The 20,339-nt window shown below is 43.4% G+C and overlaps 1 protein-coding gene across 1 annotated transcript in view; it reads right to left on the bottom strand.

Annotated features, from left to right (window-relative positions):
• Positions 1-16,633: 16,633 nt before the first annotated feature.
• Positions 16,634-20,339, bottom strand: part of GPATCH2 (G-patch domain containing 2) — a 104,556-nt gene continuing 100,850 nt past the window's right edge. The window contains exon 10 of the mRNA XM_033144770.1: positions 16,634-17,128. Coding sequence (XP_033000661.1) covers positions 16,959-17,128 — 170 coding nt within the window. The 3' untranslated portion in view covers positions 16,634-16,958. The remainder of the gene's footprint in view (positions 17,129-20,339) is intronic.

The raw sequence follows: 20,339 nt of genomic DNA, 5'->3' as shown, positions 1-20,339 counted from the left end.
GGAGGTTAAGCAAGCAAATCAAGGTGATCTGCTAGTGAATGCAGGTATGGGAATAACTGGAACAAATCTAGGCAGCCAGGAACCAAGGGGCTGCCCAGAGGCAAACAAAAGGCCTAGGCAATAGGAGGGTAAGGCAAACTGCCCAGAACTCAACTGGTGCTGTTAGTTGAGCACTTTTGAAGAATTGCTGCATTTGACAGGAAGTTGAGAAGTTAGCGAATAGCTAACAACCAGAGTTAGATATCACGGCTTGTGATGAAAAGGGAGTATCGAATTTCACGCAAAGTTTGTCCAGCGTGTTTCTTGAGTGAAGAATGGAGTTGAGCACACAAACAGGTGTGGGAAATAGGGGTTCTTTCCGCAGAAGTAGGGACAGTCCTCCGCTGAGAAGATTAAGCAACAAGGGGTTGTCGTTGAAGATGCAGGCTGGCAAGTACCACGCAGGGTTACATGACTTGATCTTCAGGTGAAGAGTTCCTTGCGGAAGACAGTACTTCTGAGCACAAGGAGGAACTGTCTGAAGAGCCTGTAGTAGAGTTCTTGGTTGATGCAGGAAAAGATACTCCAGAAGAATACCTGGGGAGATGCGGAGCATATTTGCAACCAGGTAGAGAGCAACAGAAAGCAGGTGAAAAGGGTTTGCGGTTTTGGTTGGAAACAGGTATGCTGCAAGAAGTGATGGCAGCAATCTGTAGGCACGGTGAGTACCATTCAAAACCAGCCAACAGAATGCCCATGCAAAAGACAGCACGGAACATAGCAAGGAGCGTCCCATGGTTGACGATTGGATCACTGAGACAAAGGAAAGTTTCAACGGCGTGAGAGTGCTTGAAGATGCTGCTGAACAGAACTTGTAGACAGGAGAATTCACCTTACCAAGCAGTGAAATTCTCCAGGAGAACTTTGCAATAGGTTTTCTGCAAAGGACAGTTTTAAGACTATCAAGGGAACGCTCTAAGGTTAATGACTGTGGAGCTTTATCCATGAGGTACTGACGGAGAGTAAGGGGTTGCATGCGATCCTGGTGAAGCAGCTCTTTGATTAGGGCCTCTGCTGCAGCGAGCTTTTCTGACGTCAGCGCCCATTGGTTGACCCATACAGGGGGTCCTTCCTTCCATGTGAGTGGAAGAGCATGTACTGGCGCTGATGCAAAGGCCCACATCAAAAATGTGTATGGACAACAGTTCTTGCTTTAGACAATAAGTCTCTACCCCAAAGGGTGATAGGCACATCCATAACAAGTGGACGGAGCTGCACCATGGAGCCTGAGTCTGATTGGAAGGTAATCGGATGCACACTCTGGTGGGCGGGTTCGAAACCTCCGACTCCGAAGACTTCCTGGGTGACAGTCGTTGCCCACTGGTCAGGCCAATCCTTTCTGGCGATCACTGTGACATCTGCGCCTGTATCAAGAAGACCCTTGATCTTTCGTCCACCCATTTCTAAGACGAGATGAGGGCGTTCTTCTGTAATCTTGATTAGCGCCATTGCTGTCTGAGGAGGCAAAGAGTCTACAGGAGCTGTAGGCGTAGAAGTAAGCAAATAGAGTCTGGCAATTTCCAAACCTTTTGTTAGGACACAAGGAACAGTTGAAAATCCTGGAATCAGCAACTGCGATGAATCTGTGATTCGAACTAGGCCTGCAGTCAGTGTGACTGTGGCAGGGAGGCGATCCATCCTAGGCAGGATAAGGCAAATCGAGGTGTCTGGGAATGGACCACGAATGGATGTTGGCAATTGCTGAGCAAACCATGGATTTGAAAAGTAACAGTCCTCTGTTAAGAAGAGTGGTATACCTGGGACAGAAGATTCTTCTTGTTCTTCGTTGGCAGTGTTTGAAGATATCTTTTTGGCTTCGGGTTTTTTGCACTGCTGAAGTTGGCAACTCTGAAGCTGCTTGGCGTTGAGTTGGCAAACTTGAGGTTCCTCTGTTGGTAAAAGTTGCTGATGCTGTTGAACCTGTTGGCATTCAGTCAGTTGTGCATCAAACTGGCAGGATGGAACTTCTTCTTTGACACGAGGCAGTAGAAGTTGTTGTTCCTGATAGTTGTTTGGTTGTGGCGGGCTGAGCTTAAAAGCTGGAGGTGACACAAAGGTGTGGACATTGTTAACTGGAGTGATGCTTAAGCTTCCACAAGAGGGAGCTGGCCCACCCACTTGCATTCTTTGGCCACATGGACAGTGATCATCAGCTGGGTTGCAACTTGAACACTGCTGTTTCATCAAGGGCAAATGTCCTTCAATGACAGATTGACCTTGATTTGAAGATGAATAAAGCTCAGGAGTTGCGAGATTGATCTCAGTAGGATGTCTTCTCAACGTTGAAGGCAATTCTGCGATCAGAGGCTTGACTGTGATTGCTTGCTGTGAAGCAGGATCAACATCAGCAGGAACTGAAGGGCGGTCAGCAGAAGGTGAACTGAATGCTGTGTTCTCTACTGGAACCCTTTGAATAGGTAAGGCAGATGATGAAACCTCTGGAACCTGAATGCTTGATGAGGTCACATCTTTTCTCTGGACATCTGAAGAGTAGATATCTCTCTGGATCACTCTTTTTTCCTGATGACCTGGATAAGGAGTAGCGTTGTTCACCTTTCTGGGATGGTTGACCTTCATGATGTTCTTGAACTTGCACCCTATTGTTTTACCGGGGCCGGGGCGCGGCCCGCAGAACCGTTTCCCTGAACTGGAGATGAGGTAGGTGATGTGTTTTGTGGATTCAAGCGACAATCATTCGCCCAATGAAATCCTTTCTGACAGATGGGACATCTCTCTGGCGGCTTGGCAGAAGGCCTTGGCGTTGTTGTGCACTGCGACCGGAAATGCCCATCGCCTCCACACCCATAGCACTTCTTGACTGGCGTAGAGCTGTCTTGACGTGGCATCTGTACCGCAGCTGCCAAGAGCTGTGCTTTGTAGGAGTGGGTACCGACATTCTGGCAGACGCGTAGCATCTCAGTCAATGTGGCATCTGGACGAGCTGCAACTGCTGTTAGGGCATTCTTGCAGTCATCATTGGCATTTTCAAAGGCAAGTTGTTTTGTCAGCATGTTTCTGGCATGACGATCTTCTATCTGGCGTTCCACTGCAACAATCAGGCGATCCACGAAGTCCCCATAAGGTTCTTTTGGACCTTGCCTAACTGCAGCGAATCCTGATACTGAGCTAGCATCTGTGCGATTGGGTAGTCTGCGCCAAGCTTTGACTACAATGTCTGCTATGGTGACAAGTGCAGCATCAGGTATGGCTAGCTGTTGATTGAGATTGGAGTAATGTCCTGATCCTGTGAGCATATCTTCTGTGGCAAGTGGCGTTGCACGTCTGGCTGCTACTTCTTTCCACTCTTGCAGGCACAGAAGAGCATCTGTAGGCGACAGGAAGGTGCGAAGAATCAACTTCCAATCAGATGGCAGAAGTCTACTAGTGGACAGTCCTTCAAGTAAACTTCTAGTATAAGGAGCTTGAAGTCCATTTTCGCGTATGGCTTTTCGCAGTTCACGTAGTGTTTCAAAAGGAATGGCTTGATATCTTGCAGGTTGTCCTCCATTAGCACGAATCACTGGAAAGATGTGCATTGGATCAGCACTAAAGTCTATTTGTCCCAAAGCTGCTTCCAAAGCTTGGGTTCTGCAGATGGGCTGCATTGCTGTTGGATCTGTAGGTGGCATCAGTGAGTTTAAATCTTCTTGATGCTTTCCAAATGATGAGCCACTAGATGGTGCTAAAGAGTCTTTGACATCTGGATGCCTTGAAGATGGCTGACTATGAAGACAAGATGGCTGACTTGAAGTTGGATGAAGACAAGATGGCTGACTTGAAGTTGGATGAAGACAAGATGGCTGACTTGAAGTTGGAGCATAAGGTTGTTGGCTCTGTACTGCAAGTCCTGGCATCTGGATCATCATTGTTTGGCTTTGCTCTTGTCTTGGAATCTGCATTGGCATTGGAGGTGCTGAAGGGTTGGTAAATTGCTGTTGTGCTGCTTGCATTGAAGCTTGGATTGCTGTTGATTGGAAATCAGCTTGCTGCAAAACTGGAGCTGCTGGCTTGAGCGCGGCCTGCAGGGCAGCAGGGTTTGCTGGCAAAAAGGCTGCTTGCTGCTGCTGCTGCTGGATCGCTGGCAAAAGCGCGGCTTGCGATGGAGGAAGCGGGACCGTTGCTTGGAGCGAGGTCCGCGGCTGCTGCTGACTTGAAATCGCTGGCTGGTAAAAGGCCTGCGATGACTGCTGAGCGACTGGCGGTGGGGCAGTCCGCGGCGGGGCTTGAAAGGCCGACGGCGTCTGCTGCACCGGCACAGGCGGCAATGAATCTGGCAATGACAAATTGGACAAGGGCGAGTGCGTGTACGACAACGGGGCCTGAACTGGCTGCTGCGAGGGGGCCGAAAATGGCACAACCGCAAGCGGCAGCACAGGGGCACTATTAAAAGCAGTATTTCCTAAATTCACTGTTCCATTAAGCAAAACATTTCTTGGAGCGATTTGTTGAAAGCAGTTTCTTACTTTGCTCCATACTAATTGTACAGGAATTCCGATTTTCGGGTTGGCCATAAATTCTAACCCGATCCTTTCCCATGAGGCTAAATCTTTCGTTCCCTCCTTAGGGACCCAGGGACAAATTTCCCCAATGGTTTTAACTAAAAGCTCTACTTCTGATTCAGAGACAGGGTGACCATTTCTTTTCAAAAGGTACAATAAATCTTCACAAAATTTTACTTGAGCAGTTGAGAGTGAGGAGCCCATTTTTTAAACACTTTTCCAAAACTTTTCCTCCCCCACCCGTAGGCTTCTACTAGGGGACACCGGTTCTACCCGTAGGCTTTAACCGAAAAACCTGGCACCCGTAGGCTTTAGCCAGAAAACCTCCACGCCCACCCGTGGGCTTCTACTAGGGGCTACCGGCCCTACCCGTAGGCTTTGACCGAAAAACCTGGCACCCGTAGGCTTTAGCCAGAAAACCTTTCCCTCCCACCCGTAGGCTTTTTCGGGAGACACCGGCCCTACCCGTAGGCTTTGACCGAAAACCCTGGCACCCGTAGGCTTTTGCCAGACCCTGGCACCCGTAGGCTTTTGCCAGAACCCTTCCCACCCGTAGGCTTTAGGGAAGACCTTACTCTGCCCGTAGGCTTACACTAAACTCCTTGCCGCTCTACCCGGGGACCCCTTGGGGCAAAATATACGCGCGCGACTTCTATTTACACTACTTTGGGCAAGCGGTGGATTCGCGCTACTGCAGCGAAATCCTGGATAAACCGGGCCGTTATACCTCACCTCTCAATGTCTGTTTCCGAGCCACTTCCGATATGTTGCCTTTAACCGGAGTCTTCGTGGAAGCGATTTTTGACTACGCTTTGCCTCACACGGGGCACCACTTGTCGGGGTTTGGGTGCTGGAGCTCCTCGTGCACGGCCTTGGATTGGTTATGCACGAGGTACCAGTTGCGGGGAAAGTGGCCAGCGTTCCGCGTGCTTTTGAGCACGGTCGCCGGCCAAGCCTCACAGTCTGAAGGATGATGAGTAAGCCAATTGACGACTCCGATGAAGTATGAGTTCCTAATTGCCTTCTTTAATGAACAGTTGCCTCGTGAAATAAAATATATACCCTGACTCTGAATAGACGGACCAATTTACAGAAAATAAATTTTTTTACTTTACTCCCCCCTTTAACCCCAAAGGAAGACAGACACCGGTTGTATCTTTAGTGGCTTCGGCAGAACCCGCGTAGGCTCGTCCCCTAAGCTAAGTTCTCCTAAGCTTAAAGACCCTGCGCGCCCAATCTTCCGCGAGGCTAACTAAATAAACTAAAACCGAAATATCTTCCGCAATTCTAGCCCTAGGCTAAACCTAAAGAAAACCTAACTAAGGCTAAACCGAATGATCTTCCGCGATCTAACTCTAACTAAAGAAAAACCCATCCAACCCGTCCAGCCCGCTCCTAGCCCCTTAAACTAAACTTGACTTCAACTAAAACCCAACTAAAAGAACATAAGAAGAACGTGCGGTCTCGTGCTACTCCTCCTGCCTAAGCGGGGTGCCTCTGCCTTTTATTAGGGAACAAACGTGACATCATCATTAGTACTTTAACCAATAAAATCACTGTTGCTGCCCTCCAAAAGGGCGGGAAGCAAGTTTAACGCTCATTAACAACTTTGAACATGACCGGATCTACAAAATAAAGGCGGATTAATCTTGTAAGTGAATCACACTATTCATTCATGCTTTCACTTTCACTTTTGCGCGCAATTATACCAAAAGTAAACCTTGAAAAACCCATAAAATAACCAATTAATTATGAATCCATGGCGGATCCGTGAAACGTATTCCGACAAGAATCAGTGCTCCCCCCCCCCCAAAAAAAATGTTTAGGGGTACTCTCACTTCCCTACTCATATTGAAATACTGCCCCTCAAGGAGGCCAAACTTAGATTCACAAAATGTTTAGGGATGTTTACCCTGGCGTCCCCCCCCCCAAAAAAGCACTGGGGAGTGTTGGTTCTGTGATGCCTTTGCACTATAAGCCAACTGTAGCACTCAAATACTTGTGCTTTCAGTGATCCTGCCATCATTTTCATTTACTGAGTATTGATGTGCTTCAAGATTAGAACTCTTGGAGAAACAGGAAAACAGTTTAGAAATAGCTCACCTGTTGATTTAGGCAAGGGTTGAATATAGGAGGGAAGGGATCAGTGTGATTCCTTCTTATATCCACAGCTACAGTTTTCTAACGAGAATGCACAGGCAAAAATGCACCTATGTTTGTTCCAACTACAACGAAACACAAACATTTCCCTGAAAAAGTTGACAAGGAATCGAGTCTCATTGTTCCGCTGCAAATGCAGCGATGTCTGAATCAGGGGGATGATTTATGCTGTCTGACAATTCAAAGACAGGAGACAACTCTAATGTACAGATAAAACCAAAAGTGGCAATAGTAGATCATCACACTGACAGTTAATGGGACTGACTCGCTGGAGAGAAATCTGGATCTACTTAAAATGTCAGGTGTGTAAAGTAATGAGTCTGTGCTTAGTGGGAGACCTCCAGAAGGAGCCTTCATGGTCGACTCGTCAGTTGAATATATATTACGGCAAACCTGTTAAATCAATGAGTATTTAATACCTAATGACTTGGTTTTTTTTCCCTTCGAAAAAGACCCATTCTTACCCCTAAGGCAACTTGTGTGATTCCAACAGATCAAAAATTTCTTAGAATACAATCAGTGTTATTGGAAGGATTAATATAACAACAAAAACTATAGTCAGATTTCATCTACAGTATTTGAAATAAGTCAGTGGATAAAGAAATGAATGACCAATTGCCAAATGCTGCAACCTTTTTCAAATTGTAGGAACTCTGCACGGGAGTATTTTTAAATGACAGGAACTCTAGGCGAGAAAACTAGTGAGATTCTTGGGACTGGCCAATGCATTGTTTTTATCATGCAGATGCACTTGAATCAGTCATCAAAGGGTGCCTAACCACCACCAGAAATAGGTCATATTGCTGGCATGAAAACTTCCCCTTCCACACGGAAGAAGCATGTGGTACTGAACATTATGGCAACACAGAGGATGCTTCAAGCATTATCTCATGGAATAAACATAATGCACAGCCAAGGTTTTAGTTACACACCCCAGTCTTCACCATGATTCTCAGAGGGATAACATAAATCACGGGTTTCCAAACTGGTGGCATATCTGTGAAGAACATTTATAATTTTAATTCTATGGAATTTGAATTGCAATGCAGTAAATACATACAATAGAAGTAAAAGAAGCTATAAAATGCAATTAAAATGATGCAGCAACTAGCATAACACATTAGAACTGCTATGACAGGCAGAGAAATTGTTAAGTGGCCCACCATGAGCCTCAGCAGTTTTCAAGTGATTCGTGAGAAACAAGTTTGGGAACTGCTGGCATAAACTAAAACTTTGGCTATTAATGGCTATAACCCTAAAATGTAATGGTGTGGATTTTAACTTATTCTAAGCCACCTGGAGAGCCACTTCTGACTCAGCTACATTAGTAAAAAAAACAGCAATTTAAATGTGTTATAAACATGCAGCACCAGATGGTGCTATAGAGCACAAAACCTTTCTATGCGATTTCCCCCCTTTTGTTATAACGATTTAATTTGTGAGAGCCAGTGTGGTGTAGTGGTTAAGAGCGGTAGACTCATAATCTGGGGAACCGGGTTCGTGTCTCCACTCCTCCACATGCAGCTGCTGGGTGACCTTGGGCTAGTCACACTTCTCTGAAGTCTCTCAGCCCCACTCACCTCACAGAGTGTTTGTTGTGGGGGAGGAAGGGAAAGGAGAATGTTAGCCGCTTTGAGACTCCTTCGGGTAGTGAAAAGCGGGATATCAAATCCAAACTCTTCTTCTTCTTCTTCTTATAGCAATATAGCATCCCCCCCCTTTGTGTAGATCCACCCCTATATGTTGACTATACCTCTTTACCCTTTAACATTTAAGGCATTTTGTTTTGTGGGGACACCCCCTCCCCTTAGTAGAATTTATAATGTTCTGTTCTGCCTGGTCACAGTTTTGAAACTTTAATTTCAGTATGGATGTCGAGTCACTTTCTGCTAATTCAACTTCAGGTTTTTTTTTTAAAAAAATAAATAAAAACATACTGAATTTTAAAAGGCAAAATGGAAAGGCAAATGGCAGAAAACAAGCTTATTACACAATGATCCCTCTACAACAGAACATATTTGTATGCCTGTAGTTTTTCATTTTAGTCACAAATTGGAGATACAGTGCTACATGCCCCCCAAAAAGTCAGGTTGATTATATATTAAATGCACATACAGTACTTTCATTAAAGCTGCATGTATGTACAGTAGCCTAGTATTACTTGGATAACAAATGAATCAAGTCTACTATATGCCTAAATTATTATCCATCAGCCACCAAGGCTCCAGAGGATGTCAATTTATTACTCTACCGAAGAGAAAATGCCTGCTTAACTCTTCCATGTGGAAGCATCAGAAATACCTATGCTAGCATTTTAACACTGAGCATTGCAGCTTTGACTCAAAGGTAGGTATTGCCTTACAATAAATTATTCTAAAATCTAAATTACAACCCAGCTCATAATTCTTGAAGTTTTATGACTAAATCTCTAAACCACCCTCCTTTCCTCAGTTACACTGCATTGGTTGATCCCTAGATCTACTTACCTAAAATCACATTGCAAAAGGAAGCACAATCTGTTTGGGAGGGGAAGCTGCAAATTGTAGCACACTCTAGGGACATTTTTATAGCAGGATCACCATGTTATAGAATTCACTTTATGAATTACTGTGGCAAAGGCCATATTCCGTTAGCAGGCAGAGCCAGACACCCACCCAGAACGATTTATTTCTTAATAACTGCACTCATATTTACCTTCCATTTTATTCACATGGCTTTTTAAAATAAATATACATATTTATAAAAAGAAGCTACCCAACTCCCTTTATTTTGCCTGTGGAGAAGGCAAAACCCAGTAATACCAGAAGAATCCCCTTCATGGATCACTGCCTTGTCGTGGCGAAGGGGCTTGAATTACTCAGGGAAGCTATGAGCTATGCCATGCAGGGCCACCCAAGATGGACAGGTCATAGTGGAGAGTTTGGACCAAACGTGATCCACCTGGAGGAGGAACTGGCAACCCACTCCAGTATCCCTGCCAAGAAAACTCCATGGACAAAGACAACAGGCATATAAAAGATATGACGCTGGAAGATGAGCCCCTCAGGTCGGAAGGCGTCCAACATGCTACTGGGGAAGAGCGGAGGACAAGTACAAGTAGATTCAGAGCTGATGAAGCGGCTGGGCCAAAGCCGAAAGGACGCTCAGTTGTGGATATGCCTGGAAGCGAAAGCAAAGTCCAATGCTGTAAAGAAAAGTATTGCATAGGAACCTGGAATGTAAGAACCATGAACCTTGGTAAGCTGGATGTGGTCAAAAATGAGATGGCAAGAATAAACATTGACATCCTAGGCATCAGTGAACTAAAATGGACGGGAATGGGCGAATTCAGTTCAGATGACTATCATATCTACTACTGTGGGCAGGAATCCCGTAAAAGAAATGGAGTGGCCCTCATAGTCAACAAAAGAGTGGCGAAAGCTGTACTGGGATGCAATTTCCAAAATGATAGATTGATCTCGATACGAATCCAAGGCAGCCCTTTTAACATCACAGTAATCCAAGTTTATGCACCAACTTCCAGTGCTGAAGAAACTGAAATTGACCAATTCTATGAAGACTTACAACACCTTATAGAAATGACACCAAAGAAGGATGTTCTTCTCATTATAGGGGATTGGAATGCTAAAGTAGGGAGTCAAGAGATAAAAGGAACAACTGGCAAGTTTGGCCTTGGAGTTCAAAATGAAGCAGGGCAAAGGCTAATAGAGTTCTGTCAGGAGAACAAGCTGGTCATCACAAACACTCTTTTCCAACAACACAAGAGACGACTCTACACATGGACATCACCAGATGGGCGACATCGAAATCAGATTGATTATATTCTCTGCAGCCAAAGATGGAGAAGCTCTATACACTCAGCAAAAACAAGACCTGGAGCTGACTGTGGCTCTGATCATCAGCTTCTTATAGCAAAATTCCAGCTTAAACTGAAGAAAGTAGGGAAAACCACTGGGCCAGTAAGATACAATCTAAATCAAATTCCTTATGAATACACAGTTGAAGTGAAAAACAGGTTTAAGGACTTAGATTTGGTGGATAGAGTGCCTGAAGAACTGTGGATGGAGGCTCGTAACATTATACAGGAGGCAGCAACGAAAACCATCCCAATGAAAAAGAAATGCAAGAAAGCAAAGTGGCTGTCCAATGAGGCCTTAAAAATAGCGGGGGAGAGAAGGCAAGCAAAATGCGAGGGAGATAGTGAAAGATACAGGAAATTGAATGCAGATTTCCAAAGAATAGCAAGGAGAGACAAGAGGGCCTTTCTAAACGAGCAATGCAAAGAAATAGAGGAAAATAACAGAATAGGAAAAACCAGAGATCTGTTCAAGAAAATTGGAGATATGAAAGGAACATTTCGTACAAAGATTACCACAATTAAGGACAAAAGTGGAAAGGACCTAACAGAAGCAGAAGACATCAAGAAGAGGTGGCAAGAATACACAGAGGAACTATACCAGAAAGATATGGAGGTCTCATACACCCCAGGTAGTGTGGTTGCTGACCTTGAGCCAGACATCCTGGAGAGTGAAGTCAAATGGGCCTTAGAAAGCCTTGCTAACAACAAGGCCAGTGGAAGTGATGATATTCCAGCTGAACTATTTAAAATCCTAAAAGATGATGCTGTTAAGGTGCTACACTCAATATGCCAACAAGTTTGGAAAACTCAGCAGTGGCCAGAGGATTGGAGAAGATCAGTTTACATCCCAATCCCAAAGAAGGGCAGTGCCAAAGAATGCTCTAACTACCGCACAATTGCACTCATTTCACACGCTAGCAAGGTTATGCTTAAAATTCTACAAGGCAGGCTTAAGCAGTACGTGGACCGAGAACTCCCAGAAGTGCAAGCTGGATTTCGAAGGGGCAGAGGAACCAGAGACCAAATTGCAAACATGCGCTGGATTATGGAGAAAGCTAGAGAGTTCCAGAAAAACATCTACTTCTGCTTCATTGACTACGCAAAAGCATTTGACTGTGTCGACCACAGCAAACTATGGCAAGTTCTTAAAGAAATGGGAGTGCCTGATCACCTCATCCATCTCCTGAGAAATCTGTATGTGGGACAAGAAGCTACAGTTAGAACTGGATATGGAATAACTGATTGGTTCAAAATTGGGAAAGGAGTACGACAAGGCTGTATATTGTCTCCCTGCTTATTTAACTTATATGCAGAATTCATCATGCGAAAGGCTGGGCTGGATGAATCCCAAACCGGAATTAAGATTGCCGGAAAAAATATCAACAACCTCAGATATGCTGATGATACAACCTTGATGGCAGAAAGTGAGGAGGAATTGAAGAACCTTTTTAATGAGGGTGAAAGAGGAAAGCGCAAAATATGGTCTCAAGCTCAACATCAAAAAAACTAAGATCATGGCCACTGGTCCCATCACCTCCTGGCAAATAGAAGGGGAAGAAATGGAGGCAGTGAGAGATTTCACTTTCTTGGGTTCCATGATCACTGCAGATGGTGACAGCAGTCACGAAATTAGAAGACGCCTGCTTCTTGGGAGAAAAGCAATGACAAACCTAGACAGCATCTTAAAAAGCAAAGACATCACCTTGCCAACAAAGGTCCGTATAGTTAAAGCTATGGTTTTCCCAGTAGTAATGTACGGAAGTGAGAGCTGGACCATCAAGAAGGCCGATCGCCGAAGAACTGATGCTTTTGAATTATGGTGCTGGAGGAGACTCTTGAGAGTCCCATGGACTGCAAGAAGATCAAACCTATCCATTCTCAAGGAAATCAGCCCTGAGTGCTCACTAGAAGGACAGATCCTGAAGTTGAGGCTCCAGTACTTTGGCCACCTCATGAGAAGAGAAGACTCCCTGGAAAAGACCCTGATGTTGGGAAAGATGGAGGGCACAAGGAGAAGGGGACGACAAAGGATGAGATGGTTGGACAGTATTCTCGAAGCTACTAACATGAGTTTGGCCAAACTGCGGGAGGCAGTGAAGGATAGGCGTGCCTGGCGTGCGCTGGTCCATGGGGTCACGAAGAGTCGGACACGACTGAACAACAACAACAACAACCAGAAGAATGCAAACAAGGTTCAATAAATAGCTGAAGCGTAATCCCTTCTTTTCAGCTATTTGAAGTCTCAAGCTTCAAAATGGATTTGTACCCTCAAAATCATACGTATTTTGCATACTTTTTTGCATATTTGCAAGGAACAGAAAAGGGGAAGGACCTGCACATCAAAGCCTTCCTCACCTCACTGAACAGCTGATAGTCAGAAGGGGACCTGGATGAAATCTGGCTCATGCCCAGGGGTTCCCAACCTGAGTTTGATCAGAGAACAGTTGATGACAAAAGCCTTTGCCTGAGACACTGAGCAATCAGTCAGAATTCCGACCTTAGCAAACAAATACTGTCACCTGAATCCTATCCTGCTTCTTCCTCTTAGTTTCTTGGGACCACTGCCTCATCATAACCCTTGCCATAACTGCTTCCTTCCTTTCCTTTGGCTATACTGTATTTTTACAGCTATGCTAGCTTGATGGTCATCAGGTTTCTTAAATCTTAGAGCATCTCTCCTTCATCTCCTGCATTACATGTCATCTAGACAGCAACGAAGCTGGTTGTTCACTTCTGTATGCCCACATTCACATTGACCTTTTGCTTCCTGGTCTGTTAAGCAGTTTTTATGTTTTTCTAGGAGGTGTACAAGGGATATGGCCTGCAAATAGGTCTGAGTTGAGGCTGCTGTTTGGTGTAGTGGCTGCTACTGCCATAAGTGCAAGGCTGCTGTTGTCAGAAGAGCAGTAACAGTTCTGTCCCCATGGCAGTTCCCAAGGGGAAAGGGAATTTTGGGAGGCCATCTGTCCAGTGAACACATGCAGATTCCTTAAACACAGTCTATTTCCTTCTTCTTCCTTTCCTACAATTTTTTGCAGTAGCTCTCCTCTATTTTCAGCCCCTCATCATCTTCAACTCAGGCATCCATTTGACATGGCAGAACCAAATTCACAGAGCCATACAATTGTGGAGAGGGAAACTTGTTTCTGTTTTCCTCAGTTTCTTATCTGCTTCATCCTTCCACCTGCTACAATAGAAGACACTTCCCCATTTTTCCTCCTTTCCCCCCAGCATGGTAGCTGCTCTTGGGAAAAGAAAGGCAACCCCTGTACTAGCTGCTGGATTTTCTCATAATCCAAGTGTCTACCAGTTTCTAAGGACTTTTGGTTGTTGTTTTTTTAAATATTTTGTATAAAAACCAGAGCACATATTTATATGCAGTGAGCTCCAAAAAAATGATCTTTAATATTTTGACAATTTCAACAGATAGTTGTTCAGGAGACTAAAAAATTCTAGGAACTAAGCCAAGGATTTTTAAAATAAAGACTTTCCAATTAATTTCAACAGAAGTCAGAGTTCTCAATGAATGCCTTGTTGTGGGCAGCATAGTAGTCTTGCATGTTGTTTCTGAATCGTAAATGCTTTATTTTATTTATGGTATTTATATACCATGTTTCAGGTGGTATGCTTTATTTAGAAGACACATATTGACATATCTCATTTTTCACCCCAAACTATTTGATACAAACATTTACCGGTAACTTCCTATAACATTTGCAATTTTCAGAGCCTGTTAAAACACTACTAACAGCATTATCCTATACACCTCTATGCAGAAGCAAATTTCATGAAGTTCAGTGAGACTTTTCAAGTCAATGTGTACAGGACTGTAGTATAACAGTACAATCATAAACATGACTTACCGAGTTATCCACTGAGTTCAATGGGTCCTACTCCCAGGTAAGTCCTGCAGCCTTTGTAACTTGTCACATTACTGGCTAGATAAATTAGGCACAAATTTTGTTAACAAGAACCAGTATAAATAGCCTTCATGCCCAATAGGTTAAAAAAATTAAATTGGCTTTAAAGAAAAAGCAGACATTTACTAATTTTGTAAACGGGCTCTGAATACTTCTCCAAGTAATTAATCAACACAATTGTAAAAACCGTGTTCTCCCTCCAGCTTGATCTGATTCCTTTTATACCCGTTCATCACTAAGGTCTTCAGAGGAGCCACTGTTAGTGGTCTCAGAGGACTCAGATGCGCAGCTCAGCTCCACTAGGAGCTGTATGTTCAATACTGCGGGTCCAGTTTTCTTGGCCAGTCAGCTCCCCTCCCTGTTGAACTTCCAGTGCTTACTAAAGACTTTTTAACTCCTGAGGGCTTTTGAATGGAATTCTGATTTTATAGTTTTAACTTAATTTTAGCCTTTTTCTATTGGGTTGCTTAGAGATAAAATAATACGCAAATTGTTGAAATAAAATAATTAAATAAACTTGCTCATCAGCTGGTAGCCAGGATCTTGTTGGGTGAAAAGGAAATGGAAGAAGCGAATGAAAATCTTATTGTGTGAAGGTAGACAAGTGCCAGTTTCTTTTGGAAAAAAAATATTCACAGCTACTAGACCTATTTTACCACCATATTTTTTATTCTATTCTATTGGAAACCAGTTAATTGCCCATTCATATGACGGTCAGGTGCAATGAAGTGGCAACTAATATATTACAGATACCACAGTGCCCAGGCAGTGGCAGTTTCCCGGTTACAGCTTGTTACTTACTTGAAGCCATTGAGAATTGAGTCTTCCCCTATTCCTTATGAGCATGGCAAAAAAGCAGAATTCAGAAACTGGATTTTATTATTTAAGAGTACCTATTTTTTTTCCAGTCACAAAAGCTGGTGTTATCTTTGTTGACTTTCTCCTCCACCCCCCTGCACACCCCATTCTGGAAGATCCTTTGAAACTCAAGAGTGGCTCTTTGAGGGCAAAGTGGACGGCAATGGGAAAGGAGGAGCAGGAAAGCCCGATGGTGTAAGTGGAACTCTGCTTGCAGCTCTCTGGATCTCACCCATTGTGTCTGGTAGGGAATGTTATTATGCCAATGATAGCAGGTGGTGGGAAGTGTGACATCTGAATACAGCCTTATGCTGGCAGCAGTATATGAATTCTGAAGTGATTACTTTAGGGTACAGGTATGATTAAGCCAAGCTAACACACTCATTGAAATAAACCTCCAGTCCAGTGATAGAAGGACTCTTTAATGAGATTGGTGTCAGCACAAAAGCAAGCCAAAATATTAAGTGTGAAATTATGGCTGTTGATAAAATTAAAGCACTTCCTGTTATACTGTTTCAAATCCTTTCACCTTCTTTCAAGAATATGTGCCTGAGAAGCCTCCAACCTGGCCCACCTTTGTCACCACCAGTTTTTTTTCCCAATTAAGAAATATCTCCCAAATTATAACTATAATTCAGAGACTCTAATGTCCCATTTTAAATCCACTTAGCTAACAACGGGTCGGGATACACATTCACAGTGATTGGATAAATGACAGCAGTACAATTGGTTTAAAAACTTTGCTTTTAAAATAACACCACCTAAGATGCAACAACCAATTAAAATTGTACTCAAATGGTGTGTGTATTAGGGTGAGAGAGAGGAGGGTGGAGTTACATGCAGCAACTCCTGGAATAAAAAAGCTTGCTGTTTGTCATGCATTTCTCATGCAAAATTGCATGCTGGGAAGCAAGATGTGCTTTATGTTGGCTCATCTGCAAATATTGTATATCAAATTAAATATCAAATTAAACTGGCCTGAAATGAGGCAGAGTCATGAGCAGCCCTGCCCATGAAGGCTGTATTTGGCTGCTACTGAGGCAGAGATACAGGTGAACTCTGTCACTCCTCCTTTCCTCACTAGAGTGCTGTCTGCACCATCTTAGGAAGTATGCTGCCTTGATGAACAATCTACCAAGACCTTTTTGGAATGGAAGGGAGATGTGCAGCAGGGTCTAATACTATACTGCATCTGCACCATCTTAGGAAGTAACACAGCAGCTTTCCATTATAATTAAAACCAGCCAAAGTGGCCTGTTCTATGAAAAGGCTGAGAAAGAAAAACTCAGGTGCACCTCTGCAGTTGGCAAGTCTTTAAAGGGGTGGGGGGAATGGATCCAATCAGTTCTTGGGGATTTTGACAATATAAATGGTCAAGACCACAGAAAATAAAAAAGTACAATTAAAAAGATTAGCACCATTACAGAGTTAGGGTTCAAACATCAGGACTGCCCTAATGGCTGGTCCCTTGCAGCTTTTAATAGAAAACATTGAGGCTTCTGTATTCAAAAGTTACAGTAAGAATCACTGGATGTTTCTGAGAACAGCTGAATGTTTTTAGTTATTTCAAAGCTGAAAGGTTGGTCGTCGTCTTGTCTGAACAGCAGCTGGAGCGCCTTTCGGTTAGCTGAATCCAAGTCCAAGTCCTTTTGGCCTCTGGATTGCTCGGATTGGTTCGGCTATCCCTTTGCCTTCTGGTCCAAGGCCTGTGCCAGGTGTCCAGCCCATACTTTGGAGCATCCTATTGCCAATGTTGCTATCTGAGATCGGTTGAGCATTTTCACCTACAAACCCTGAGATTAAAAGAAATACACAGCATTAATCAGGATGGCCATATGCAGAAGAGCAGGATAATCTCCCCGTAAGCCTTAAACCTTCTTATTCTCCTAATTTATCTAATAGGTTGCTAGAACAGGATGTCTTTGTGCACATCGACCTCAAGGTTGCATGTTGATCTGAGAATGTTATAGGCTAATTTCCCTTATTTGAAAGAGAGAAAAAAAAGAATTATATAAATGCTTAACACCACGCATAATAACATGCTGGAAATTACATTCCAACATGACTCAAAGATGGCAAGAACCGTAGAAATGAAAACAGGGGAACCTGGTTGCATTAATCAATGTTAAAGTATTGCTCAGCTCCCTTAAACTGCACATTTGTCACTAAAATCTTTGCATTCTATATTATATTAAGTATTATGTGGTGATACTATCGGAGAGGCCACCGTCATAAAAATCTAATCTATGCCAACTACCAGCTACTTCAGCCTGTGCCACAACTGTCTGTGGTTGTGGTGGCACATGAGAGAACCCAGCTCACGGTGGCACTGGAGTCAGACTGCCATGTAGATATTTGGATTAGGGTTCTCTTTTTGTCCTTTCCCACTTTCTGTGAGTTGTGCTGAGGTGTTGGAGGACAGAGCTGTGCATGTGCCACATGGCCTGTCCTGAATCTTCTAAGATACCCTCAGGTGCGATTGAGGACACTGTCCTTTTTGCCTGATTTGAAATAAGGTGCAAATGCCAGTCTGCTTGGCTTCTGTATAAGAAAATTGGGTTGCCAGCATCTTGTCCGTTCCCTCAGGCAGCAAATTGTCTTGGGCTGGTCCTGGGCAGAATGGAAACAGGCGAGGAAGCCTAACAAGCTCAGCTTAACAAGGCTGTTGTGGGTCTCAGGTGCTAGTCTGTCTTCACTGAAAGTTGGAAACAAATGTTTAACAATGAATACAAGAGAGTTAAAACAAAGGACTGGAAAAGTGAAAGTCTTATAATTGCTCTTTTTAACATTGACAGAAACCAGCATTCTTTAAGGAATAAAGAGCTGAACACCCTGTTCTTCAAAATGTGCAACTTTATATAGTGGTGTTACTATTCTTGATGCCAGCCCCTCAGTGGAAAGTACGCAATTGTCTGTGACTGACAGGTAATTGGAAGAGTTTTGTTTTTAACTGATACTTAAGTACTTTAATATACAATATAATGAAATTTTCCTCCTCAACATAGGATATAATTATCAGAATTTGAAACTCCATGCATTTTGTTCCATTCAGCACCTATAAATATACAAGCCAAAAAGCAGCTTTGCTAATTGCATGCCAAGACTACTTACTGTTGCTCCTACTGTACTGCAAGCCCACCTGATCAAGTGCTGGATTTTGATGTGGATTCGCACTTGCTTTAACCCTAGCCTCAGCTATTAGAGCTCACTGAATGGTGTTCAACAAGCCACCCACCCTCGCAGCATAACCTTCCTTACACAATTGTTTTAAACACAAAATGAGATATGCTAGGGATATAAAAGCGTACGTCACAGTGCAAAGGGTTACAGAAAGAAAGCAGGTTGGTGGGAGGTATCCAATTGTGTGCGACCACTGGGAGAGCCAAGTTCTGCTCAGGCAACAGGCTTTTCTCTTCCTCTCCTACCTCCTGCAGCCCCCACTCTCATTACATCTGCTTTGGAGGGTTGGGACGTATTTGTGAGCGGGGGTGGGGGTGGGGACAAAAGGCAGGAGAGGAAGAGGAAATCCACTTGCGCAACACTGGGTATCATTCAATGTTTTTAATGATAACATGTTTAAAGGCAGATGCTGCAACTCTCCAACACTTTGACTTTAACCCTGAAGGTGCACTCTTCCATTGTCTCTTGAGACTGACAGAGGCCAACTACAATTCAAAAGCACTTTTCAGTGGATCAAAGTCTGCTGTCATTGCATACTTATTAAAGGATAAGAAAACTAGTTAATTTACCACCCCTTGTGGCACAAGTGCAGATGGAATGATGCCTTATTGTTTGGTATTCACTGTTTGGTGTTTGGGAGCATCGCATGGGATCTTGTGCTCCACTTCGCTCATGTGGGCATTCCCCCTTCAGTTTTGGTCAGTGCACTATGTATGATGGCACCAAATCATTGTTAGCATCAGATCATTTTGTAACTGATGGTCACAAACAGGTTTGCAAACTATGGTTTGACACAATGGTTACCAAAAAAATATCAGTGCAGTTTGGACATAATGCTATGTCAACATTTAAAAGGAAGGAGACAAATGTTTAAGTGAGAGAAGGGACTCGGAGAAGCACCTGGGTACTTGGTGTGTTGTTCCTAATCACCAAACGATGCTCTGGTGATGGGGCAATATTTCATTGTTTGTGGAAAACTCTGAAGCCTCAATTTGAGAATGACTTTCTGTAGCGATTTAGCAAATTAAAGGCATTCTAATTGGCTTATTTTGAACATTGCATTCTATTTGAGGCAACAATTACTGTAACCTTATTTCTTGCAGTTTTTCCTGCGTCACCTAAAACACAGAGAGAACAACTGCATGCAAAATTTATTGGTGCTCATTGGCTGAAAGACAAGGAACTAAAAACTACTTTTACTGTACTTTATATTTATCTACTAATTAAAGCAACATCACAATTGAAAGAATTAACTTCCCAAGGGGCTGTTTCTAGCAAGTGGCCCCAGAAACAATTGGGGGCAACTTTCTAACCATGCCGAGGATTATAAATACAGTAGCAGTCCCCCCCCCCCCATCTATAAGAAAAGTAGCTATGCAAACAGCTTGAGAAAGGCAGAGAATCTCCAACTGTTTCAGCAGGAAAGACTTCGTGACAAATTCTGCAAGACTAGAGTTAATACTGCTCATTAATAATAGGCTGCTGCACCAGTGGCACAAAGCTTTTTATGCCGTTTAAGGACTGCAATGTCTGATTGCTACCAGAACAAACAGTGTCAGTGGGCAGCTCACTGCAGTTGTTGCCACAAAGGCAGAAAACGGAACACTTTTTTTTGGCCAGTGACTTTCATTGGTAGAGCAAAAGCTTCAAAATTCCCCGGGAAATCACAGTAAGCCAAAATGTACAGTCTTGTAGTTCTACCAGTGCATATTTTCACAATTCCTGGAGATAGTCCTTATGCATGTAAATGTTTTAGAGACTTCATATAAAGCCCATAAAAGAAAAAGGGCAATAAAGTTTGTATATAGTAAATCAAGGCACTCT

Source organism: Lacerta agilis, chromosome 3 (genome assembly GCF_009819535.1).
Source record: "Lacerta agilis isolate rLacAgi1 chromosome 3, rLacAgi1.pri, whole genome shotgun sequence".
In the NCBI taxonomy this organism is placed as follows: Eukaryota; Metazoa; Chordata; class Lepidosauria; order Squamata; family Lacertidae; genus Lacerta; species Lacerta agilis.
The sequence above is the reverse complement of the archived record's forward strand: the minus strand, read 5'-3'. Positions and strand labels throughout refer to the sequence as shown.